At 45.8% G+C, this 26433-nt stretch overlaps 1 protein-coding gene, 1 long non-coding RNA gene and 1 pseudogene across 2 annotated transcripts; all 3 read right to left on the reverse strand.

The window, feature by feature from the left end:
* Positions 1–11301: 11301 nt before the first annotated feature.
* Positions 11302–12932, reverse strand: LOC123135425 (uncharacterized; annotated as a pseudogene).
* Positions 12933–14540: 1608 nt separating this feature from the next.
* LOC123135426 (uncharacterized) lies at positions 14541–19247 on the reverse strand. The gene is made up of 7 exons (XR_006465997.1): positions 18182–19247; positions 17371–17427; positions 16417–16550; positions 16008–16044; positions 15406–15486; positions 15084–15195; positions 14541–14981 (listed from the first exon to the last, which is right to left on the reverse strand). It is a non-coding gene; the product is annotated as an uncharacterized lncRNA (long non-coding RNA).
* Positions 19248–21792: 2545 nt separating this feature from the next.
* On the reverse strand, positions 21793–25891 carry LOC123138636 (putative receptor-like protein kinase At3g47110). Its single transcript, XM_044558583.1, has 5 exons — positions 23104–25891; positions 22666–23022; positions 22442–22502; positions 21956–22004; positions 21793–21813 (listed from the first exon to the last, which is right to left on the reverse strand). Exons 1-5 carry the CDS (start codon positions 25889–25891, stop codon positions 21793–21795), a joined length of 3276 nt encoding a protein of 1091 aa, XP_044414518.1.
* Between the last annotated feature and the right edge of the window lie 542 nt (positions 25892–26433).

Consider the following 26433-nt stretch of genomic DNA (forward strand, 5'->3'; position numbering starts at 1 on the left):
ATCGCTACCCGATCGAGCGGCGTGCGCGGGACCGGCCGAAGATTCGGCCGGTGCACCGTTTGTAAACATTTCCCTTTTTTTTCATTTGGTAATTGCATATATGTCCTTAATGACATATCAAAATTAATGAACATCAAGCATATCCATGAATTTCATATCGTATCACTTTTGCTACTGCATTGCAGCATCATTTTTCTTAAATTACAGTCGTCTTGATTCATTTGCCCCTTCGCCCCTCCTCTCTCGATTGACAACACATGTCCCTCACATAGTAGACACTCTTAAAACAAAAAAATATCACATCATCTTCAGTGGGCGCTCTTAAAACATAATATAAAAAGATCACACAGTGGACGCTCTTAAAACATAATAAAACATCACACAGTGGACACTTTAAAAATCTTGATTTCCCACGGGTGGCAAAGTACAGTACTAACAAAGTCACGTCATCCGAATTCGCATTTTCATGTTCAAGGATTGATGATGAGTTCGGATCATGTCTCATCCACCTCAGTCAGTTACACATTATATATAGTATATCTCAACAAACCTAGCCCCCTAAGGCCTCTCCATTCCCACCCAGCATAGTCGGGAAGAAGATGGTTTTCTATGTTTCGCTGCCATCTCCTACTTATTGTGATAAATTATATCACCCTACCCAGCCAACATCTGCAACTTCATACATATTGCTAGTTGGGTGTGGTTCTTACACTAGTGCAGAACCGGGCAATAGCACCGGTTCGTAAGGCCCTTTAGTGCCGGTTCCATAACCGGCACTAAAGGCCCCCCTCCCCCCCTTTAGTACCGGTTCAGCACGAACCGGTGCTAAAGGGAAACCACGTGGCAGGAGCCAGCTCCAGGGGCCTGGAGCCCTTTAGTACCGGTTGGTAAGATAAGGTTTGGGGGTTTTTTAGTTTTATGATTTCTTTTTCATTTAATTTTGTGTTTCCATTTTAATTCTTTTTCGTTTGCTGGTATTTTACGATACTACACATTGTACACGTTATGCATATATATATATAAATAGAATTTCTAGTAGAATCAATCATGCATATATATATCATCAATGTCTCACAAACCATCATATTAATTAATTCACACATACACACATGTATAGCTATATACAATTTCTCCTACATATGCATGTTGCCTTCGGAGCCAGTGGCATTAGCCTAATTGGTGCTTTCGGAGCACGATGACAATTGGAAGTGGTTTTCATGAGGGCAATAGCGGGTAATAGTATTCTCCCTTCGGATTTATGACCTGGTCGAGTAAAAATTCCGCTATTTCCTCTTGAAGTGCTTCTACGCGCTCCGTTTCTAGGAGCTTCGTCCGCACCTCTCTGAACTGTTAAGAAGGAGATCAATATGCATGTGTATTAGTTGTGTGACTAGATATCGATAATGGTGTAAAAATTGTGAATAGTGTTTTGACAAGCGTACCCATTCCTGTCTTTGAGATATGCTCCTTTCGGACGCCATCATGTGAATGTTCTCGCAAACGCAGAATGCACACAGATCAGTCCCCTGCGCCTGCTTCAGGGCCTTTACGAGAATGGAATTTGATCAAATAATAATTAATCAAGCATGATAATTAAAGAGATGGCAGCTAGCTAGCTAGTTAGTACTACTTAATTACTTACCTTGGGTCTTCCCCAGTTAAGCTTTTCTTTCCATTCGCCTTCCGTGACGCTGATGAACCTTGCCCAAGCCCTGCCCGCCGACAAAAAAAATGAATAAAGGGGTTATTAAATAGTTCATATCATGAAATGACGAACTAAATAGGCCGAGATATATAGTTAATAATGATTGAAATTACCTGTTGACTATCCCAAACAAGATGTTATAGTCAGTTTTTTCTTTGAGTAGTGAGTCCAGTATTTCAACTGTTCCGGCGTCAACTTTAATGATACACAAGACCCAGTGAAATCTGCATGCACACACGTTTGCATGTCTTAATTAAGCGGGCATATGTAAGCAAAAATATGTAGCTAGCTAGTAGGCAAAAACAAAGAATTTGTAGTACAAGACAGTGTGACTCACTGGAAGTTGTAAGGAAGTAGTATATCTTCATTGTATTTGAGGCGCTTCAAGAACTCTAGCATGCTGTCCTCTACGGCCTTTCGATGACGTGCATCTATTTTCCATGTGTATTTATTAACGGTGTTTGGGTCAATGAACCCAATGCCATAGCGTCCACCTTTTCTCATTTCATACATCTTCATCCTGCATATAATACCACAGAAAAGAATATAATGAGGATAATTACAGGTAATGATTGATCAAAAGGATCACTACAACTAGCTTGAGACTTAAATTACAGAAAGAAATCACTTACAGACAATAGCAACTGACGATAGATTTGTCGAGTGCGTCTTGATTGTATAACTGAAACAGTTCAGAATACTCAACGGACACAGCTTTCTCATGGTAGTAATGCTCCTCCTTGACATTCACCATGAGGGACAATCGATCGGAAATCTTGGTAATGTTCATGTACCATTGATGCAATTCATACATTCTCGTTGGGAGGTTCTTGACCTTGTCTAGCTCGACCAAAGGTTGGCCCCGGACATATTTCCGTTTTATTTCATCCTCTCTAAGCACAGGCATGAGCTCGATCTCGAGGAGTTGTCCAACAGTGATTTTGAGAACTTCAGCCTGCATTATATGCTCCTCCGTTATTACCACATTGCCCACCTCAGGAACGTAAACTGTTTGCCCACAATAATATTGGGCGCGCGTACTGTCACGTGTTGTTGGCACAACAAGCGAGGGGATCGATTGCGCCGCCTGTTCTCCCAGCTGGGGAATGGTTTTCCCGCATTTTTTGACAACTGCTTCTTGTTTGCTCGATCCCGAGCTCGCCTCCTTACGTAAACGTGCTCGATTTAACTTCCTGATGTGGCGCTCATAGTCCGTGTCAACAGGCTTGGGAGCTGGTGGTTGAGCCATACGAATGAAGTGGTCAATCGTTTTCTCAGGCACTTTCCCCCTTGGCGGCGGTGGCGGTTTCGGTGCAAAATGGGCTTCCACCTCGGACTTCGATATGGCTGCGATTTCCTCCTCGGACCTGTCATAAGCCCTCTGCGGAAGAGGCGTGAGGCTTGGACCATATTTATATCGCTTGCCTCCGCCTGTACTTCCTGTACTACCTCGACTCGTACCGCTACGCACCATAGCTGCGGGGTGTCTCTTCTGTGATTGCTGAGACGGCGGAGACGGCTGACGGGGCTGAGTTGGACGAGGAGGAGTGGTCGCCTGAAGCTGTGCCGGACTTGGAGGAGGAGTGGCCTGAGGTTGTGCCGGACTTGGAGGAGGAGTGGACGTCTGACGCTGTGGCGGACTTGGAGGAGGAGGAGTGGGTACTCTCAACTTTCCGTCTTTCTTACGGTCTTCTCTGTGCCATCGCATCGCCTTGGCATGCTCTTTGTTTTGGAACAAACGTTTCAACCGTGGTATTATAGGAGAATACCACATCACCTTGGCAGGAATCTTCTTCCTGGGGCGCTCGCCCTCGACATCACCATGCTCATCGCGGCTGATCTTATAGCGCAATGCACCACATACCGGGCAAGCGTTCAAATCCTCGTACTCACCGCGGTAGAGGATGCAATCATTAGGGCATGCATGTATCTTCTGCACCTCTAACCCTAGAGGGCAGACAACCTTCTTTGCTTCGTACGTACTCTCGGGCAATTCGTTGTCCTTTGGAAGCATATCCTTTATCATTATCAGCAACTTTCCAAATCCCTTGTCAGATACACCATTCTCTGCCTTCCATTGCAGCAATTCTAGTGTGGTGCCCAGCTTTTTCTTGTCACCTACGCAATTCGGGTACAACAATTTTTTGTGATCCTCTAACATGCGCTGCAACTTCTTCTTCTCCAAATCACTTGCGCAGTTTCTCTTTGCATCGGCAATGGCCCGACCTAGATCATCAACGGGCTCATCTGATGCATCTTCTTCAGCTTCTTCCCGCATTGCCGGCTCAGCTTCTTCCCGCATTGCCGGCTCAGCTTCTTCCCGCATTACCGGCTCAGCTTCTTCCCCCATTGTTGTATCATCGTATTCAGGGAACCCATGGCCAGGATAGCTGTCGTCGTCCTCTTCTTCTTCATTGTCTTCCATCATAACCCCTCTTTCTCCGTGCTTGGTCCAAACATTATAGTGGGGCATGAAACCGGACTCAAATAGGTGGACGTGAATGGTTCTTGATGTAGAGTAATTGCGACCATTCTTACAGCCAGCACATGGACAAGGCATAAAACCATCCGCCCGCTTGTTTGCCTCAGCCGCAAGCAGAAAAGTATGCACGCCCTCAACGAACTGGGGAGAGCATCGGTCATCGTACATCCATTGCCGGCTCATCTTCATTACACAACACCGAATAGACCAAATTAAGACAAGTTCATACATAAAGTTCATACAACACTTAAATGCAACAAACAAATAACTCTCTAGCTAAAGCATTTAAATGCAACAACAAATGCGATCAAGATCACAACTAAGGTAACAATTGATCCAACAGCATAATGATACCAAGCCTCACTATCGATGGCATATTTTCTAATCTTTCTAATCTTCAAGCGCATTTTCTCCTTCTTGATCTTGTGATCATCGACGACATCGGCAACATGCAACTCCAATTCCATCTTCTCCCCCTCAATTCTTTTCAATTTTTCTTTCAAGTACTCGTTTTCTCTTTCAACTAAATTTAACCTCTCGACAATAGGGTCGGTTGAAATTTCCGGTTCACATACCTCCTAGATAAAAATATCTATGTCAACTTGATGGGCATAATTTGTCATAAACACGAAATGCAACAAATAGTTTTAAAAGAGAATATACCACATCCGAATCATAACAAGGACAAGGGCCGACGGGGACGGATATCAAAACCATGGCACTATGTATAACAAATAACGTACAGGTAAGATAATTATTATACGAGTAACTATATATCCAAATCACATAAACATCAATTTTTTATATAAAATTTCATGAACAAGAGGCTCACCACAAGGTGGTGCCGGCGACGGGACGGTGCGGGCGATCGACGGTGGTTACGACCGAGATTTAGAAGGCACTAAGTAAACCACACCTACATATGCAAACTAAGTGTTATTTTAACCTCAAATTGCATATAAATCAAATACTAGCACATATATGTATTTCCTCCCAAATTACTAAACTCACAAATTAATAACTATATAAAGCATTGCAAGAGCTAATCTAGCAATGAGAGATGAAAGGACAAAGTTGCTAACCTTTATGATCATTTGAATGGATGGGGGCCTTCAAATCTTGACAAATTTTGGGCAAAATGTGTGATGAGCTCGAGAGGAAGAGGGGAAGAACAGAGAGGAGAGGGGAAAGGGGAAGAACAGAGCGAGCTCGGGTGGACGAAGGGTTTATGTAGGACGACCTTTAGTACCGGTTCGTGCCAAGAACCGCTACTAAAGGTGCTGGAGGGGGCCCAGACTGACAACATCCTGCCACCACTCTCATTAGTACCGGTTCGTGGCACGAACCGGTGCTAAAGGTTAGCCACGAACCGGTACTAATGAGAGCGGCTCGGCTAGCCGTTGGAACCGGCACTAATGTATACATTTGTGTTTGCTCAAATACAAACTGGCACTAATGTGCTTCACGTTTGACCTTTTTTCTACTAGTGTTATCTGATGCATGTTGTATATCACGGATGCACGTTCGCACACATGTGTTAACCAGGATTGAGAGGTGCCAGAAATATTTCATCGGCCATCATGCAAAATAAGCAGACCAAGTAGGTTGCATCAGCTTAGCAGCACCAGAAATATGTTGTCACGTTCGCTGGATGATCCAGATCCACTGGTACAAAGAGCGATGAAAGGATCAACCACGTACATCCCGATGGATAAGTAGCTAGCTCCATTTAACTCGTCATTTTTATGTCGCTGGTCATGTCAAAGATTAGATTTAAAGGACCGATGCAGTAACAGCTCTGTATATGTTGGTGAATATGTAAATCCAAGAATAAATCCGAGCTCGAGATTTTTTATTCTCTTTTATTCAATAATCCTTATCATTATGTCCTAGTCCAAGAATAAATACGAACCGGGTCCATCTTTTGCCTTTTTCAGATCTTTATCATGTGGTGGACGATTTTATCTAAAGCAAAAAAGTTTAAGTTTTTCTTTCCTCGTTGCGGAGTAGGGGGCAGGCTTTTTACACATGGGTTGATTGGCTGAATTGTAATGAGTTAGAAATCCATAGTGGCCCAATCTTTGTATTTACTTTGCACAATTGTAGACATCACAAATTCACTTGCCTAAAAAAAAAGGCGTCCCAATCCATATGGAATCTCTTATTCCTCGCAAGTATTCCGTAGGAACCGCACATGGGCAAAGACACAACTATAACATTTGTGAAAAAATGCTCATGAATTTCTATAGACATTGCTCTACCGTCTCGCACTAATTGTGATAAATATATCATCCTACCTGTCAAACATTTCCAGCTCCATATCTATTGCCAGTTGGGGATGGGTCCTTAATTATATGTTGCATGATAGCTACTCCCTCCGTTCCTAAATATTTGTCTTTCTAGACATTTCAAATGACTACTACATATGGATGTATGTAGACATATTTTAGAGTGTAGATTCACTCATTTTGCTCCGTATGTAGTCACTTGTTGAAATGTTTAGAAAGACAAGTATTTAGAAACGGAGGGAGTATATACCATGGATGCACATGCATGCATACGCACATGTTAGCTAGGATTGAGAGGGGCCTGAAATATTTCTACATCATGCGAGCAATTATTTTGGGTCCGCTTGACAACAACAGTACTGAGTGGACAGAGGAACCACATACCGTAGATACATCCATGTTCGTGTTAGCTGGTGTGTTACAAACAAAAGAATCTGAGCGTGTACGTGCCGGTGGATACATCTGAGAACAAATACGAACTCATGATCTTCTTTGGTGGCCAGATTTCTACATACCTTTCTCTATTGCTAATGTTCAAGCAACTTTCTTCCTCCAATGTCCATGCAGAGGCTGTCAAGATTCATTTTCAGGAGTGCATCTTTGCAAGCACTTAAAACACTTCGGCTTGTCACTGGACTTTGCAACCAGTTTACCATGTTGCCGGTCAAGATCAACTAGCTTTTCCATAGGTTTCGGGCCTATGTTCCAAGAGAATAAGACACCATTGCAGATGCTTTAGCCAAGGTTGTGTCCATTCAAAACCGATCTGTACTACTAGAGTCCTAACTTTTGCGCAAGGCATCCCACCAGGGCGCTAGGTAGGGTTCAGGTGGCATATAAACAGATCCAACAACTCACATGATCTTGAAAGGTGATAAGATGACGAAGAGCCACAAACAATTAATACATCATTAATCTATAGCATCTTACCATTATACTATTTCTATATTATAATAAATAAAAACATTTCCTATTTATCTTCTCTCAAAGGTACTATGTTGCACTAAAATCTCAAGGGTTATGATCTAGACGCAACACACATCCACCACCATCGGAGCCTGCCTAGAGTCGCTTTTCTCATGCTTTTCGGGCTTGTTTGGCTGTGCCCCCAGCCGGACCTCGTTTATTTTAGTTTGTTGTGTCTCGTCTGAACTTGTACTCTTATGTGTTGGATGCTTGGTGGTATGCTTTTTATAATATAAAGCGGGGAGAAACCCTTTTTCGGAGATGCAACACACATGTATTCTTCTCCACTTCCGCGGGGGGGGGGGGGGGGGGGGGGGGGGGGGGGGGCTCAGAACTTTTAAGGGAGGATGCATGAGTTGGTACAGCTAGATTGGGACACTATATGAGCAAAGGTCCACTCCTAGCAGAACTTTTAGGCGAGGCTACTTGGACATACTGCTTTAAAGATATTTCAAGACAATAACTAAAAGCATGAATGTGTCCTACTTCATTACAACTATCATTCAATCCGTATTTACTTCTATTAATGGATCAAATGAGGTAACATGATTCATCATTGCTTGAAGATGTTGCATATGTGCAATCTGTAGTGGCATCCTCTAAGCTAAGGTTTTCTTTTCCTCCTTCTAACACAACAAAACATCATCGTGGGCGCTCTTAAGAGTCTCGATTGCCCACTGGTGGTACACTACAGTATCGGCAACATCACATCATCCGAATTCTCATTTCATGTTCAAGGTTTAATGATGAGTTTGGACCATATCACACCTACCATTGTCCGTTCCAAATTATATGTCTCAATAAAAGTGCCCCCCCTCAAGCCTCTTTGTTCCTACCCACCATAATTAGTTATAATTAGGAAGGAGGTGGTTTTATATGTTGCACTACCATCCACTACTTGCTACAATAAATGATACACCCTGCCTCGCCAACCTCTACAACTCCATGCATATTGCTAGTTGGGGATGGGTTCTTATCTGTTGCATGCTATAAATTATGGATCACCCACAACACACACACATGCTAAGCTAGGATTGAGAGGTGCCGGAAATATTTCTACCACTGTGAGCCCTTGTTGAACTATGTCAGTTGATGATGTAGAGGGAAGACCACTTGGCCAAATAGCTGGCGGTTGCGTGAGTAGGCAACAGAACTGCATATTGTAGATACATCCACGTGTACACATGCTGGGTGATCCGCCGGTGTAACGATAAAAAGATGGAGTGCGTATGTGCCGGTGGATAGGAAACTGGCTTCAACTAACTCGTTACTTCTACGTCGCGTCGAGCTGCGGTGAAGAGGTGATCCGTCTCCCTTTCCGTAGTGGAGAGGGACAGGCGTTAGTTTTTTGCATAGGATTATCCTATCTTTTCAGTCCTGTAATGTTGGTGTTTACGTGGCTTGTAAGTCAATCTTTATTTTATTGATGAGACACGTATTACTACGCAAAAAAAAAACTCGTTACTTCTACGTCGCTCGTCAAGTCAAAGTTTAGCTTGAGATAGCCGTGCGCTGTGGCAGTTCTGCATATGTTGGTGAATAAATCTGAGAACAGATACGAGCCGAAGATCTCCTATTGTCCTCTAGTTTAGAGCAACATAGCAGTAGCATAAGCTTCTAAAGAGCTGCAAGCTATGTTGCTATTACCTCTAAGATAAATCCCAGGCACAACTTATAGTTAATCAAGAAGACTAGCCGTCAACACGAGGCATTCGTGCAGGCTAGTTAGTGATCATTGTCTTAATTTGATTATTTATCATAGAAATCATAGAATAATACATGTTGCTTGCCTGCCTCGTAAACAATTGGCAACTTCATGTTTAGTATTAGCTCCAATCCAATAATAAACATATATACTTTTTGTTTGGAGGTACTTCCATGCGGAAGAGTTGAAGCTGACAAACAATTGATATGTCATTATTCTAAATGATTTTAGAGTTATATTTTCCATACTCTAAAAGTATCAAAAACAGCTCATACTTATTTCCTAGATGGACTTAAAACGGTAGAACACGTATTTTAATGAGCATAAAACTTTTTCGGTATTCATCACTAGAGAAGAATTAATAGAAGTGGTCCACAAGTAATGGACCGTCCGGTAAGTATGGACCAGTATAGATACCCAAGCCTCTATTGCAGGCAAGGTTTTTACCGTGAGATTGAACCATTTGTGTGAAAGTGACCCATGGTGAATTGTGTACATGACACATGCTATTATTTTGGTAAATGGCTGTGTACAAAGGCCTTGTGTGTTCAGAAGTTTGTTTCAAATTTTTTGAACTAGCATCACGTTTCTTTTGGTGGGTTTAGCAAATTTTGTTACTTGTGGGCCATCCTTCCGCTTTGACTGGATTGCGTAAGTTTCCTTCGGTGGTTCGGTGCTGCTCTATGTGAATGTAATCGGTGCCGCTTTCATCGTGAAATCTAGAGTCGCTCCGGTCCCTGATCGGTGCCGCTTGGGCCTCGCTTGATGGTTTGCGGGAAGGTTCGCGTGAAATCCTCCACCGCTGTTTTTACCTACATAAAAGGCCCTCATCCCTCTCGATCTAGGTCTCCATCGCAGTAGTCTGGGTCGCAAGCATAGTACAGGCCTCGGGACAGTGACTGCGGGACGGTGACTACGGAGGCCATGAGCGGCAGAGAGCGCGACCATGCTGTCGGCTCCTCTGCTCGACATGGCGGTTGCACCATGTTTCTCGCGGCCGCCAGACTGCCGGTGACCCGCCTAGCATCGTCACAATGGGGAACTATCGCCTCGGGTAGGCTACCGCCCGCAGCGACGCGAGGAGGTGCTCTGCCCCTGGTTGAACTGTAGGACGACGAAGTCACAACGGATGCATCATCTGCTTCGGAGAGGGAACCATGATGAGCGGCGATGTCAAGTCCTTCTTCCGGTAGAAGAAGACCCACACCGGGGCGCGGGCAAGCAAGCCCATCGACGGCATTCCCAAGAAGGCGGTGCAGCACCACCATCGGGCGCAACTTCTCACCCGACACCAGGTAAGCCTTATGCATGCCCGGTTACAAGTCGGCCGATTCGTGTGCCGCCTGCATCCCGTTCACTGTTGTAGCGCTGGCATCGGCATGCTTCGCTGCTCTCCTGCCCTCCCGGTTGCCACCATGCCACCGACGACAATCCCATGGTGGTGACGACGTGCAGCCTATCCCTGTTGCGTGCCCTACGCCGACGTTGATGGTCGCCGCCAGGAGGCATCCAATCGACAGACGGTGCAGGAGACAGCCGGCGGTGGTTGAAGTTGGAGGCGGGAGCGAGCCGCGAAGAAGGAAAAGGGACAGGGAAGAGTATGGCGAGGTCATATGATGCCGCCTCTCAATTACAGTATTTTTTGCATGGTGAGGCTCTCGATTAGGCTCTATCGTGTCGGTGCTCGATTTCTCTCTCGGTTGGTGGATAGTAGCAAAGAGAAAGAAGAAGAAGGAAGCATGCTAGAGGCCTGCCGGAGACGGACAACGCCAGCCAAAAATTCGGCCAGCTGCAGCCGGAAACGATGCCCTCGATCCTCTCCCTGTCTGTTTCCCTCCTCCTTTCATCGGGCGCGGTGTGTTAGACATGTTACATGTGCGGTCGGTGGCCAAGGAGTTCTTGATGCGCGGCAGGACAGGAGTCGTGTGCATCCCCCTTGACCATGCAAAGAGCACAACCAGTGCGAGGCAAGTCGTGGGAGATGGACAGGGTGCCGGTGGTGCTTGGCACCAAGAATTACCCACAGGACCAAAACACAATAATGACTAAAAATCTTAAGCTGCCATCCACAATAAACACATGATTTATGGCCATGGGGCAGAGCATGAAAATCCACAATACACGCAATAAAAAATTAGTGCTTCTTTGTCTCAAGAACATTACTAAAGAACATTACTAGCAGCAAGTGCTTCTCCATTGTCTTGGTAACATTACTGGCATAAAAAGGAACAGGGTCACGTAGGTTTACTTACTTAAAACTTAAATGATGCCAACCCTCCTCCATGTGAGAGTTCGATGTTTCGCAGATAACCTGTACAAGTGAGCCCTCCTCCATGGCCTGATCTCACACTTTCAATATGTGTGTTTAAAAACATGAATGAGGACAAAAAAGTTCATAACCAATCAATGCTTTCTTCTCTGCTGCATTACATATCAGTATTCAGGGATCAAACTATCAATTCCATGATTCCATCACACGTTAGCAACGACCAAACCCAGCATCTAACAGTCATACAACAGCAGGCAACCAGCACACAGTTACATATGCCCATTCTTGGCTCATGTGAATCTGAAATTGGTTGGCACTTCCCCTTTGCAAGCGGCATCATAGTCCTCTTGGAGGTGTGGTGCAGCTTCCTTGTGAGGGCATATGTACTTCTCCCTGAATACCTTGTCGGTCTCATTGAAAACAGTAGAGTAGCTCGGGCCGCCCTTGAGCAATCCATTTTCCTTGAGAAACTTTACAGCGTAGTACCGGGGCCTCAGCCGGCCCTCCAGGCTGTAAGTGAGCATTACCGACCGATGTGCTATGTATGTTGGCTCTAGGCCCACCTCAGAGATGAGGAACTCAGACCTGCGCTGCAGCGATTCCTTAGTCCTCGTCAGCAACGTTGGAGCCTTAGAAACGGCAATGCCCACCTCGGCATCCGACCACCTGAATGTTTCCTTCAAGTGCTCTACCTTGGTGGTGATTTTCTCCTCGTTGAGGAATGCAACAGCTTGTAGTGCATGTCTGAACATCGGGGATCCACGGGATACACCAAGACCTTCAACGCATGCCACTGCTGTCCGGATGCGTTCCGTGCTGATGTTGAGCAGCGATGGCGTATGTGCGTAGAGCTTGGCAATATCACAGACACCTAGCCCGCACTCGCGCAGGAAGGCGACATTGGGCTTGACCACCCGCTCGAGGTCGGACGAGAGAACCGATCCACTCTTGAGGGCTTGAAGGAGGTTCTAGGAGGAGCCGAAGAGGGGCAAGCAGTAATGCAGCCCGGTGATGATGGATTTACAGCGGAAAGTGGCACCGGTGAGCGGGACGAGGCGCCCGATCTCAGAGCGCGAGAGACCGAGGCCGGTGAGCCCGGCGACGACGGGGGCCAGGGTACTCTCCACTTTGGCGCAGAGCAGCTGCGGGTCCTTGGCTACGGCGGCTGCGATGTCGGCGGCGGAGAGGCCGAGGCCGGCGAGGAAGGCGTCGGGCTTGGAAGGGGACTTGAGGTGGGAGAGCTTGGCTGAGGCCTTGAGGGCCTGGGGTCGGGTGAGGCCGCAGGTGGCGACGAGGTACTCCTCCTCCACGGCGAAGCTAGGGTTCGGGGAGACGGCGGGCGCGGCGGCGGAGAAGAGGCGGTGGAGCTGGGAGGAGGGAGATGAGAGAAGCTGGGTGAGGATGCAGCACCTGAGGCGGAGCATGGCGCCGCGGCGGAGAGGCCGGGGAGATTTGGCGCGGCGGCGGCGGCGGCGGCGGCGGCGAGTGAGGGAATGGGGAAAGCGGATGGCTGCGATGATTCCCGTGGGCGTGGGTGGTCTGCTCTGGTCTCTGTTTTTTTTTTGAGAGAGAGAAACTCTGGTCTCTGGTGCTGTTCAACCCATGCCAGCCAAAGTGGGTCCCCGGAATGGGAGTAGACCGTTATGCGATCCCTTTGGCAAATATTGTTGCATAAAATTGACAAGAATAGTGACATTTCGAGTCTTTTTCTTCTTCTTTGGGTGATTGCAAAATGTCTTTTTTTTTAACACAGCACAAACAGAGATGTTCACATTCGTCGAAAAAACTGAAACAAATCCATGAAAATGAAAGCATCAAAAGCCAAGTCCAGGACTTGGACCCTAGCGGTGGGTTGGTTTCAATACAAGCAACCTAATCATATGAGAGTTTGCTATTGCAAGACGTCCTTAATGACATGTTAAAATTAACATTGACATCGCTTTTGCTAGCACATGTGCCATGATTTTTCTTAAAACCTAGTCGTCTTGCTTCTTTTACTCTCCCTTGCAATAAGGCGTGGTGTAGCTTGCCACCAATGCGGAGGGATGGGGGCAGATGTGTCACATTCCAGAATTCATATGCATGGCATGATTTCAGTGCATTTTGGAACGAAAGAAAAAATTAAATTAATATGGCCATTTTATTAGAAACCCTAATCAAATGTTGGATTTGTTTACTAGGCATTAAAAAAGTCCATTTGCATAAAATAAAATTTTCCTATGAATCATATGAGCTCTAATGTTTGTTTCAATTTTCTGGAATTTAAAGGCTTTGAAATGAAACAAATTAGGCCAATTCAAATCCTATGTAAATATAAAAAGAAAAGAAAAAGAAAAAGAAACAAAAGCCCAGCCAGCCAGGCGGCCCAGCAGAGCCGACCCTGCAGCCCGGTCACTTAATTAAATAAGAGCGAACTAGTACACCCTAATCAAATCGTGACCGTCTGCACTATATCTAACGCCCAAGCTCCAACCCATGTCATCTCTCTCTCACCAATGCGTGAACCCTACTCATGAGCACTGCCCCCACCTCGCACAGAACAACAAGCGCCGCCACCCCACTTCCCACAACACGCACGAGCCACCTCCAGACCCCGTAACCCTCCTATAAATTCACCTAGCCCCTCTTTTGAAACTTGACCTCGCGAGCACAAATATGTCGTCAGGCTGTTCGAATTCATCAGTGTTTGCAAAAGGCTTTGCAACATGGTCCGTGCTGCAAAGGGTCTGTGACACGTGCTGGCTACTCGAACGCACCGAATTGAATGGCTCCCGTCCTGGTCAATCCTTTTCAAGGATCAGCCGATCGACGCATAGCGCACACCTAAAAATCAACTAATTTTTTTGCTTTCTCTTTCAATAACACACAAAAAAAATTGTGAGAACAATAACAAAAAAAAGTGATCACACGATTTCTCCCCCCCAAAAAATATATCACTGCGTCACTGCGGCCACAAATCGCAAACGATTTCCTATTTCCATCCCAAAGACCTGAAAGCGTGCTAGCTGCTCTTTGGGTGGTCATCTAGTTGATCTCAAGACATGTAATTGTAATGTTATAACGGGCAGCCACGCATCTAGGGGAATGAAAAAGATTCAGAAAAGAAACACAAAAGGCAAGGGAGACGCAGCGACACAACCATGGGTTATAACTAGTAGTTGGGGCGCGCCCGTGGCGCGCCGCTTGAGGGGCATCTGGGCGGTGCCAGGTAGATATACATGCAATTTTGATGGAACTTATTATATTGGAACATCACCAGAGGAAGAAACTGAAATGCCACGCCCACAACGATCTAGCATCGACAAGAGCATGTTGTTGTTTGGCAACATAAGATACATTAATAGAAATTGCACGCACGTCGGCCCCGGCAGCGGTGGCCGGCCCTTGATGCCTCCCTCTAACCGTGCGGCTGACAAAGCTACGACAGTAGCTCGTCGTCGCGGATGGGGACGACCCTGCGGGACACGGTGTTGATGGAGGCACGAGGGAGATGTTGAGTTTGGCCTAGTCCTCTTGATGGCAAACTGCTCCGCACCGTTGGCGTCCTGGTTCCTCGGCTTCCTTGCCTGCAAATGAGTTCCACTTCATATTTTTGGCATGACTGGTTCTGAGCTTCTAATGATTATATATGAATTCTGAGAGAAGCGAGTGTGCTCGATCAAACATACACTGACTTCCAGATCATCTTGTGGCTCTGAAAGAGCTGGAATGGCTCAGGCGAAGCTTTACAGAAGCCGACTTGCTCGTGAAGATAGAAAACCTGCTTCCGGTTCTTCATTTCTGCAAGGACTTTTCCTCAGCAAACATTTGTAACACTGGTTATATTTATTTCAGTTCTTAAAAAAGCATGGGACGAATAGGAGAAAATAGAGGAATATCAAGGTAAGATCCTAGGAAAGGATGCCTCAAATTAATTGAAGGCCCACTGAAAGGAGTCAGACATATCATGCAATATGAAATAACATTCTTCAAATTGTGCAAAGGAACTACCTTTGCTGTCCCATTGGCTCGATAGACATCAAAGTAGTGTGAAATGATTCAGTCTCCGTCTATTTACAACGTTATTATATCCTGCCCAAAAAAGTAAAACTAATTATACCACCATAAGTTTATACAAACCACATCAGACATATATTAGATCAAAACGGACAAGAAAGCATCAACGAAGTTTGAAGATTCCACCCTCTAGATTAACATTGGACTGTAGACTTGACAGCGAAATCAGTTATTTGTAGCTTCTTTCAACAAAGTTTGCAAAAGTTACACAAAATAACCTTTTTTTTAACATTGCCACTTTTTTTAGCAGAGCTCAAATAACCTTGTTGTTCAAATATGAGAAAAGTTATAGCTTAATGATTAACCAAAGTTCGTTTTCTTGAAAAAGTGTATCAAACTTTTACGAGAAGGCTATACAATATTTTACTAAACTAAATTCTTTCAGGCTGTTCTTTAAAATCAAGGCATCCCTCATCAAGTCATACTTTTCTAGTACCTCCTACAAATTCTTCAAAGAATAGTTCACCATGATATAGTAATGCAATGCCTAGAGTTAAGCATAATCAACTTTGGCAGATACATAGTTGAATTTGTACCATTGTTCCCGCCATCTTCTGTCAGTGCACATTGTGTCTGCTTGAACAACCAACTTCAATTATAAGGATTGTACAACAGTAGACTTGTTTGTAAATCAAAAGTGCTAAGGAATAAACACTGCAACATAGTTCCTGATATTTATTTAGCTACATAAAGCAGGAACATAAATTCCACCAACTAAGTTGCTATTTGAAGATGTACACAAAGAGATAATAAGAGAACTTATATATGAACATGAAGAACAAAATCTGACTGAGACCGGTATATATTATCTCTCTGCCAATGTATAGTGCTGTATTAGAAGGATCTGTTCGTTTAAATACAACAGGACATAATTTGGAAGAAAAAACTGCCAGGAATTAACATGCGATTTGGGCTTAGGCCTTTCGGGACAGTGTATAAACTTACCTGATAAACTGAAGTAGAACATAGGATCAATCAAATTGGTGGAGGTGAATATCCATGCCCGGTGGGCAGCATGATGTAGAGAAGTGGAAACAGAATGTCCGATCCGACATATAGGTTTTACTTATTCGTGAATTCTGCAGAAAACAGTGAACATGCATGAGCTTAAAGATCATGGTTCGTACCTACGAAAGATCGATTCGAAGCAGAGGAAGAGGAAGCAGGTGCAGCATTGAAAGAACCTGAACGAACAACAAAAAATTTGGCAGCAATCCTTAGGATAGTAGGACCGCACAGTGACAGACCAAATCACACACAACAGCAAATTAGAGAGGCACGCACACACAATATCAAATTAAAATTAGACAGGCACGCACACACAATATCAAATTAAAATTAGACAGGCACACACTTTGGAACAGAGCAATGCGCTGCATACCTGTGCATACATACAACTATCTGTTGGTGAAACAAACTTACGGCAAGCAGGCTAGCAAAATTTGGTTATATATAATAATCATCAAGTTTCCACAATTCACGATCACTACTAACATGTGGTTCAGTACATTCAGTAACGTACTTATAAACTGTCGTGATTTAGCAACACGTTCTGTAATAATGTGAGAATATGTGTTTTTCAGAGTTTGAATTGCCAATTGTCAGCACCCTCTCCACGTGTCATACCCTGTACATCCCTAGCAGTCCTTGCACCCCTTCAGAGCACAACTTTTCTGGCAGTAGGCTGCCAGACCAACAACATACGTTATCTAGGATTAATTCATGTTCTGGTAACTGAATTTTGAAGCCTTGTATAGTTCCAGTAAAAAAATTGGAAGTTCATGGCACATCAAAACTGAAAAACATGTCTTTCCTTATCTTCTATGGGATGTAAAAAAAAGGTGAATCAAGAGGCACCTGGAGTCTACAGAGTAAGGAAATTGGATTGTATGGACTCACTGTATTCTCTTGTGCGCAGGGCCACATGCTCGACATCTTCGCATCCATCTTCTGCAGCTGCATGAAAATATATAAGAATCAGGTACATGATTAATAGTACAAAAAACTAAGCATCGCAGGCAACAGTTCAAAATTTTAGAAAGAAAGACAGCTCTGAAATTTGGCAGATAATTACCACATTAGATCCACCTACTTTTAGGCATAAGAAACATAAACATGTTTAATAGGTAAGACTTAAGAATTGCAAGTAACAATTCAAGTTTTGATTGTGCTTCCAAAAAATTGGAAAGAGAGAGAGCTAAACTGAAACTTTGGAAGTTAATTACCACATCCGTAGTATGCCTCCTTGAGGCCATAACGACCTTATTTTCTACATCTGCGGGCTCTCCACATCCAAACTCTTCTTTTTTTGAATAAAAAGGTATTATCACTTTCTACCTTATGCATTCAAAGCAGGCGTGGCCTGGGTGACCGGAGTCAATTACATGAAGGTGATATTAGCGCCACACAAAACAGTGTGACCGGTTATCACCAGACCGCTGAACAGGATGCTTTACAAAGGCGAAAGGCAAAAGAAAAGAGAGAAAGAAATAAGGTTTGGTGATCAACAACTATCTCAGTGAATTTGCCCAAGACAACATAGTATGTCTGTCTTCCTCTCTGACAGCACGCGAGCTCCAGAGTGTGATGAGTTCGGCCAACTCAGCAAGCATTCGAGCCGCAGACCAAAAACAGTTGTCAAACACTCTAGCGTTCCAACCTGTCCACAAAGAGACCGAGCATGCTGCAAAGAAGATGTGCCAAAGCTTACCAAATAAATTACAATCCGCAGCTGAGAGAAAAAACTCAAGAAGTACTCAGGATGATTCGGCCGATGCCCAAAGTCCAGCCTTCTGCCAAAAGTGCTTAAACTGAACAATTGAGAGAATGATAGGTGGACAGACAGACACAGCTTGTCAACATTCCACCACCATAATGAACCGTAAGTGGGGCCTGGCAGAAAATTCATCATGGTTAGATCTGAAGATCAAATATTGCAACAGACTTTGCCCTCTTAGAATTAACATGGAGGCCTGAAACCTCCAATTAGTAAAAAATAACCTCCTATATCAAAAGAAATGCTAGATCGAGGAATATGTTATGCTAAACCTGGAAATGACCAGATTTTGTGATTGTGGGGATCATCGAGAAATCAGTAAAAAAACATACTAAAGCAAAATCTGAATAGGAATCAACCTGCAATTACCATACGGCAAGTTGGCTGAAATTACTCAATGTCCATACCTATTTTGAAGTATAGACGTACTTCCTCCGTTCGGAATTACTTGTCGCAGAAATGGATGTATCTAGACATATTTTAGTTCTAGATACATCCATTTTCGAGACAAGTAATTCCGAACGGAGGGAGTATAAGTGATACAAAATATTTAAGAGAATTGCGCACACAATGACCACCAGGCAACTGAAATTCAATTGTGTAGAGAAAAATCAAGGACTACTGAGATGATTCTGTCGCGGTTGCTGGCGAATCCAACTCCTCCTCCAGCCGCCACCGCGCACAAGAGGTCCTCCTCCACGCCAGAGCTGACGATCCGGGCCAAAGCACGGCCCGCTCCCGCTCCCGCCCCGGCCCTGCAAGGCGGAGCCGCTGCCGTGGGCGAAGGAGGAGCCCATCGCCGGTGCAGATCCCCAATCCACAGGTGGAAGCCCCTGCCGGCGTAGAGAAGGTGATGGGAGGGAGGAGAAGGCGGCGGGCGGCGGTGGGATAGAGGAGCGGCGAGGTCGGCGGCCGAATCGGGGGAGAGTGATGGAGACAAGGACGTAGGGAAGGAAACGAAGTTGCGTGGAAATTCAGTCATCCAATCCTCGAACACGTCCACAGCCTATGTTTTTTTCTATGCGAGAAACATTATCAATCCCCACCGAGCACTGCTTGCCACGTGGACAGCGCGAGGGTCCGCCCATTACGCGACTGTTAATGGGTTGTATGTGCAGACAAAATCGTCCAGGCGCGAACCCGTGAAACAAAAGACGAACAACCCAAGCGAGCGCGAATCAACCCAAGCCAGCTTTATAAAAGGCAGAATGACAATTATAAGAAGCTAACACTCGCTGCGAACAGCAAACGTAGCCCACACACCACACCCTGGAAGAATCAAAAACGGCCACCACCGCAAAGCAACTACAAACAAAAAGCACCTATCCTAAACTGAACATAGCACCACGTCACGACCGACACCGGACGCCTTCAAAGACCACACTTTCATAGAGCCTCTCTTGTCGGCGCACCACCCCCTCTAAACGCCAAGGAGGCAGAGGCAAGAGGATGGCAGGACTCGATCCGAGGAAGACACCGTCTTGGACAAGCCAGTGATGGGCATACATAGCGCCGCCGAGGATCTGGAAAGGACCGCAGCGAGCACTAGAGAAGAACCACAAGGAAGCAACCATGTCTCCAAACACTATGCTCCTAACGGAGGAACGACGTCAATGACGCCGCCATCGTGCTGATCCAACTCCGGATCGAGGCTTACGCCCGGAGACAATCACCAACTCCAATAGAGTGAGGGAAGTGATGAACATGCCTCGACGACGCCTCCAAGGAGGAGAATGACAGCCACAGGTGCCACCGCCGCCGGCCTGGCCAAAGCCAAGCAAGATTTTCATCCGCACGTCGCCCATCACCACACCTCCAGGAGCTTGGGGAAACCGTGCAAGTGTCCACACACCGCCGCCGCAGCAGCACCTTGTCGACGCAGCCGTGAAGCCAAGGGCCGGTGACTGAACACACGGCAAGGGGGAAAACTTGGCCACACCACCAACTCCAACTCCGAGCCTAGACGGAGAACCGCAGCCATCCCATCCTTCGACAAGGTCCAGAACCACCCGCGACGGCCGTCGCCCACTCCAAGGGACGGCCTTGCGATGGTCAGACATGCCTCAACACTCCCAAGCAACACCACCAGAAGGCATCGATGCTCGCCACACAGCACAGGGATAATTGGGCGCTCGTTGCTCGCCAGAACTCTGATCTAGCCGAGCCATCTCAGCGACGTCACCCGCCTGACCGTGGGTTCACACTGCCGCCTCAAGTCAGCGCCGCCTCCACCAGCACCGTTTACCGAAAGAAATTATACACTTCTCGTTAATTTGTCTCGAAGCCACCTACAAAGATGTGGGTGGTTAAGAAAGCCCAATTCTTCTACAGGGCTATGTCTCCGGGTGTACTAAATGGATAATGGATAGTGGATGCGCTTCTACAGTAGAAATACCCCCCTCCCCCCCAAAAAAAGCTATTTGAGTGCCTAAGAAAACTGTTGATGCTTTGCCTATTACTGCTCGAATAACCATGCAAGCAAAAAGAGTTCGACAAAATGAGTATATGCATACTTACATACAATCACTATGCTCATTCATCTGGAAGGAATTTCAATGCTTATTCTTTCAAGTATGCTCGTACTTCATCGAGCATCAGCTGCGGAGATGGTGGTGTCAACGCCTCCTGCGTCAACCATGCCTCCCATGACGTCCATGTCTTCATGCGCCCCCTCATTTCCTGCGACATTGGCGGTCGCAGGCGGCGGAGCCTTTGAGGTGGACGGGTGAGCTGTAGCACCGGGTTTCTTCTTGGGCGCCATAGTTGATGGAGCCGCTGTGGAGGCGACAGATGAGATCTGTTGTCTTTTATGAAATCGGCTATGTGCATGATTGATGAGATCAACTGCACATGGGGATCGATGTGCCTATGTTTTCTATCAATCATAATCGATGAGGTCGTGACACAACGTAAGAACTGGATGGTAGATTGCCCGGACACCGAGGTCATTGTCGCCTTCAAGCACAACATCCAGGATGAATGGCTGGCTCGATAGCTCGGCCATTAAAAACCACGGAAAATGTCTGCACTTACCTCCTTAATGACCCGCTTTTATGCAGGGGAAGATAGTTGACTGGCTCGTAGAAGCTCCAACCCAACCGTTGTACCATTGCCGGTCCTTGCCAGACCAGCCGCTCCACCACGCCCCCTGCCAAGCTCCAGTCGACTCCCTCATTCCCGACCAGCCAGATTTGACCCGGCCCGAACACCTCAATACGATGTGTGCCGCGCTTGAAGCAGCCAACCCACACCGCCGCGACGTGCCGCGGCCGGCCCGCGCGCTACGTCGCCCCGCACACCACCTACCTGCGCGCCTCACCCAGCCATGGCGTGCCGGCCTCCAAACGCCGGCCTCCGCGCTTGGATCGATATACGAAAACTTGTTGTTCGACCAATCTCTCGGAGAAAGAGAGGTCACTTCTCTCTGTATATGTTCATGTGGATCTTGTGTAATTAATGGTTCCTTCATTTGCTTACTACCTAGCGTGTCGAGTTCTCTCTATATGTATAGAAGCTAGGGTCGACCAAGCACGGATAAAGAGAGGTCACTTTTCTCTACTAGCTAGCTAACACAATATGATCAAACCCCTAAATTAACCTTCCAAAACCCCTCCAAAACCCCAACCCTCCCCCCCTTAATAAAAACAAAAACCCCAGCGCTCTTAGAGGCCTCCAAGTGAGGCAGGTAGGTAGGAGGTGGCCACGCACCTTCGTCCTCCTGGCAGGGGAGGAAGATGATAGGGAGGAGGCTGCTAGGCTGGGCCAGGTAGTGGGCTGCCAGGTGAGTTTTCCCTTTTATTCTTTTTCTGTTTTTCTTTTCTGCTGTAAGTTTTGATTTAGTAAAAATATTAAACCATTTTTCTTCCTTTTGATAATTTTTGTAGGGACTAGATGGACTATTCCAGAGCCCCTCACAATTTTTCAGAATTATCGGAGCTATAAATTAGCCCCATTTCAAATGCATTATGGGTTAACTCAAATACCAGAAATGTCCTAGGTAAATGTGCACCATTCTGGTTTAGGTTTCCACCTTGCGCCATAATCATGAACATTTTTAATGCATTGTGGGTGCATTGAAAATATTTTTGTTGCACCTATTTGAATTCCATTTGGTGCTAGGGTTTGATCATTCCCAATTCAAGTTTTATTGAATTTAAACATGATGCAAACAAGATGCTAACACTAGGTGCATACCAGAGTAGGGATGTGACACCGGCAAAAACCCGATTCAAACAATAAGAAATCTCCCAAAAAACTACATATAAAATAGAGACCTCATCGTTGCAAATAAAATGGGCCCAATGACAAACAAACACAAACTAAAGTGACATGCATACACACATCTATTGTTGCAGGCTCATATCATTCTAGCTCAAATGTCTCAAGCCGAGGCCCTCCATGCTCCCCTATACGCTTACCAGCAAATAGAAGGTATGCATCTCTGATTGCATGCATCTCTGACGCTGCATCTCTTGTCGGTGCTCGGTCTTGAGCTCGTGCCTTTGAGCAGGATATGCCAAGCCTCAAGACTGAAAGCAAGCACTCCTGGATTCTAATACTTGTAGTGTTATCCTGTTGTCCGTTGTGTAGCCAGATTGTTGGGTCAGCTATCTCCAAGGTTCTATCTGGAAGAGCATCCTCAGCAAACTTATGCAGGTCCAATGAATCTCTGAACATGCCTTCCGTTGGGCTCCTTCCGGTAAACATCTCAAGCAGCAATATGCCAAGACTATAGATATCACCGGGTGTTGAGACGGCAGATCCTTCTCCGTACTCTGCAATTATGAAAAAAATTGTGGTTAGCATGCCATATTGGAGTGAAAAGTAAAATATAAAATTAGAAGAGTCCTAGTCACCTGGAGCAACATAGCCTATGGAACCTCTGATTCCAGTTGAGCTATATGAAGTTTGCATCCCCTCACTCGTATTTTCTTGAAGGATCCTTGATATGCCAAAGTCTCCAACTCGTGCGCTCATGTCTTCATCAAGAAGAATGTTGCTTGGCTTAAGGTCACAATGGATTACCAATGATTGACAGTAGTTGTGCAGATATTCTACCGCATCCATAATATCGACAGCAATATCAAGTCTCTGGGCAAGGCTGAGCGTGTTGTTTATAGTGGGCTCTTGTGATTTTGGATGAAGCCAACCATCCAAGCTACCATTGGGCATGAACTCAAAAATTAATGCCTTGAAATCTTGACCTTGTTGGTTGATTCTTGAACAAGACGTAATGATCTTAATTAGACAACGGTGTCGTATCCTTCTCATGGCCTCACACTCGACCTGAAAACTCTTGGAATACCTAGAGTGATTGAGATTAAACACCTTGACGGCCAATGTTCTTTCTTCATTATCCAAAATACACTTATAAACCACACCATAACTTCCTCTTCCAAGCAAGTTGGCTTCTGAAAAATTGTTAGTTCCTCTCAATAATGCATGATAGGGGATTCTCTTGTAATGGTCATCATCAATTGAATTTTGTGCTAATATCTTCTGGCTTGGTTTGAGCTTCTTGCAAAGTATCCAAACAAGAAGAATAACTAAAAGTGAAAACAAGATTGCTCCAGCTGTCACTAGAGAGATTACAAGAGACTTTGGTATCTTTTTTTTGTTCTTTCTTATGTAGCATGGAGCCAAATGAAGTTGAGGTATACCACCACACAAATTGGCATTCCCATTAACTGCTAAGTAAGTGATGTTTCTGAAAACACCTTCATTTGGCACCTCACCTTGCAAATTATTGAAGGATATATCCAGTTCAGACAATGATGTCAAATTCTGTAGAACTAATGGGATTGACCCAGACAAGTCATTGTGTGCTAGGTACAATCCCTCTAGGTTTTTAGTGCTACCAAGGGCCTCAGGAATATTACCAGAGAACTTATTCATGGTTAGGACCAGTATACGGAGCCCCTTTATATTTGTCACTGACTGAGGTATGCTTCCCTCAAATGAATTGTTGTATAATCTTAGAGATTCCAATACTATGCAATTTTGAATGCTGTCAGGTATCTTGCCAGACAACCGGTTTCCTGATAGAGCAAGTCGGTTAAGATTTGACAAACTACCAACTTCATTAGGAAGGGGTCCCGAAAGGGAATTATATGACAAGTCCAAGTACCTAGAAAGGCTAGGCAATTTAAAAATCTCTCTAGGTATTGAACCATTAAGTTTGTAGTTCATTGACAGATCGAGTACAACAAGTTTTTTCAACTCCCCGAGGCTTGCCGGAATTGGCCCCTCCAAGTTGCCATGGAATGCAGAAAGGATACTCAACTGCGAAAGGTTCCCTAGCGATGATGGTATGAGGCCAGACAAGCTATTATTATGCAAGGCTAGCTCGATCAATTTTACTAGCTTACCGATGCTCTCAGGAATCACTCCGGATATCGGAGTATTTGCTATCACAAGTAATTCCAAACCAACCAAGTTGCCGATGTCCGCAGGTATACTCCCAGAGACCCTATTGTCATGTAAGTTTAACCGCTGGAGAGTCGTTGAGAGGTTCACAATTGAACCCGGTAGTTGTCCTCCAAAGGAATTTTTATATAGTGCCAATTGCTGCAGTTGGCTGCAATTTGCCAAGGATGTTATAAATTCCCACCCCTTGTTGTCATTCGCTTCGATTTCATTGTCACCCAACTCCAAATATTGGAGAGCTCCGAGCCTCCCCAATGTGGGAGGCATATACCCACTAAATTTGTTCTGTGTGAGGTCAAGTGATATGAGGGAAGATATGTTGGATATTGAGGAAGGGATGGTTCCTGTGAAGTGATTGAAACCCAAGCCAAGCCTTTCCAACTTGGGGAGCTTGCTTCCGATATCATCCGGAATGCTTCCGGACAACATATTCGACCCGACATCAAATACTTCCAATGATGACCAGTTGTAAAGAGAAGGTGGGAGCATACCGTGGAGGTTGTTTTCGGCGAGATTGAAATATCGCATGCTCTGGGAACTTCCGAGCCCTGGTGGGATTGAGCTCACAAGATTGTTTCCGAAGAGAGTGAAATATCGCATGCTCTGGATGGTTCCGAGCCCATGCGGGATTGAACCAGTGAAATGGTTATAAGTGAGTTCGAGGACCTGTAGATGGGAAAGATTGTCCAGTGATGCCGGGATGGAGCCTGTGAAGCCGTTGTTTCTCAGCGTGAGCACTGTGAGGTACGTGAGCTTCTCGCCAAGCTCAGCCGGGATGTGCCCGCCAAGCGTCTTGTTGTCCAGTCTCATTTCAGTCATGCTGATGCAGGAGCTCAGGTTTGCTGGCAATGTGCCGGAGAAGGAGTTTTTGCTCAAGTAGAGCCAGCGCAGGCGACGGAGGCGGCCGAGGCTTGCTGGAATGTCCCCGTATAGCGAGTTGACACCCAGGTCGAGCATCCGCAGGAACGTGAGGTTCCCGATTGCCGGGGAGAGCGCTCCGGTGAGCCCGGCGCCGCTCAATCTTAGTTCCACCACCCGCGCAGGCCTCCGGTGGTTGCATGTCACGCCTTTCCAGCTGCAGAAGCCGGTGCTGCTGTTCCAGGAGGGCAGCGAGCCGCCATGGCTGAGGTGCGCTTTGAAAGCAAGCAATGCGGCCTCATCGCCGGCGTTCACAAGGACGATCAACAGGACGGCAACAAGTGAGCATAGCAAGCTCATGGCGATGCGATCACCTCTATTTTTGTGTCCCTCTTTGCATGTGCTCTTGGTTTGGTTTGGAAGAAGCATTTGCGTGTTCCATATATATGCTAGCTTAGCTTAGTTGGTCATGTGGGTGTTGCAAGTGCTGTGGTAATAATATTTCTGTCCGTCAGCACAGCTCTCAAAATCTCTACCTTTTGTACCATCTGTCAGCAAAGCAAAGGCTGTTGAGCAAAGACTTATGGTTTTGAAAAAGTTGGTAGTATGACCGTAAGTCCGTGTAATCTTCCAGTCTCCGATGTCTTATAATTAACCTTTACATATATTGGGTCATACAAGTCCCTGATGAAAGGCCGGCCCTGATGGGCATGTTGCACTTGATAAACGGAGGTGAAGAGCAGGTTCTAGAGCAGCGAAGGGAACTGCCTCGAGGAGCGGCGACGTGGTGCGCCCATCGGTGGGGAGCCTGGCCAACGCCGGCGGCGGCAACGTGGAGGCGGCCGCTCCACTCGGTCCTCGGCGGGGGCGGATCGTCTCGGATCTCGACGGTGGGAGAGGCG

This window comes from Triticum aestivum, chromosome 6B (genome assembly GCF_018294505.1).
Source record: "Triticum aestivum cultivar Chinese Spring chromosome 6B, IWGSC CS RefSeq v2.1, whole genome shotgun sequence".
Classification (NCBI taxonomy): Eukaryota; Viridiplantae; Streptophyta; class Magnoliopsida; order Poales; family Poaceae; genus Triticum; species Triticum aestivum.

What these genes read in the sequence shown, in the direction of transcription:
- LOC123138636 (XM_044558583.1), bottom strand. Translation starts at nt 25,891, where the DNA reads ATGAGCTTGCTATGCTCACTTGTTGCCGTCCTGTTGATCGTCCTTGTG. An exon ending in GGTGTCACATCCCTACTCTG is followed by an intron (nt 22,005 to 22,441) that starts GTATGCACCTAG and finishes TACCTGGCCCAG; the next exon opens with CCTAGCAGCCTCCTCCCTAT. An exon ending in CCCCTGCCAGGAGGACGAAG is followed by an intron (nt 21,814 to 21,955) that starts GTGCGTGGCCAC and finishes ATATTGTGTTAG; the next exon opens with CTAGCTAGTAGAGAAAAGTG.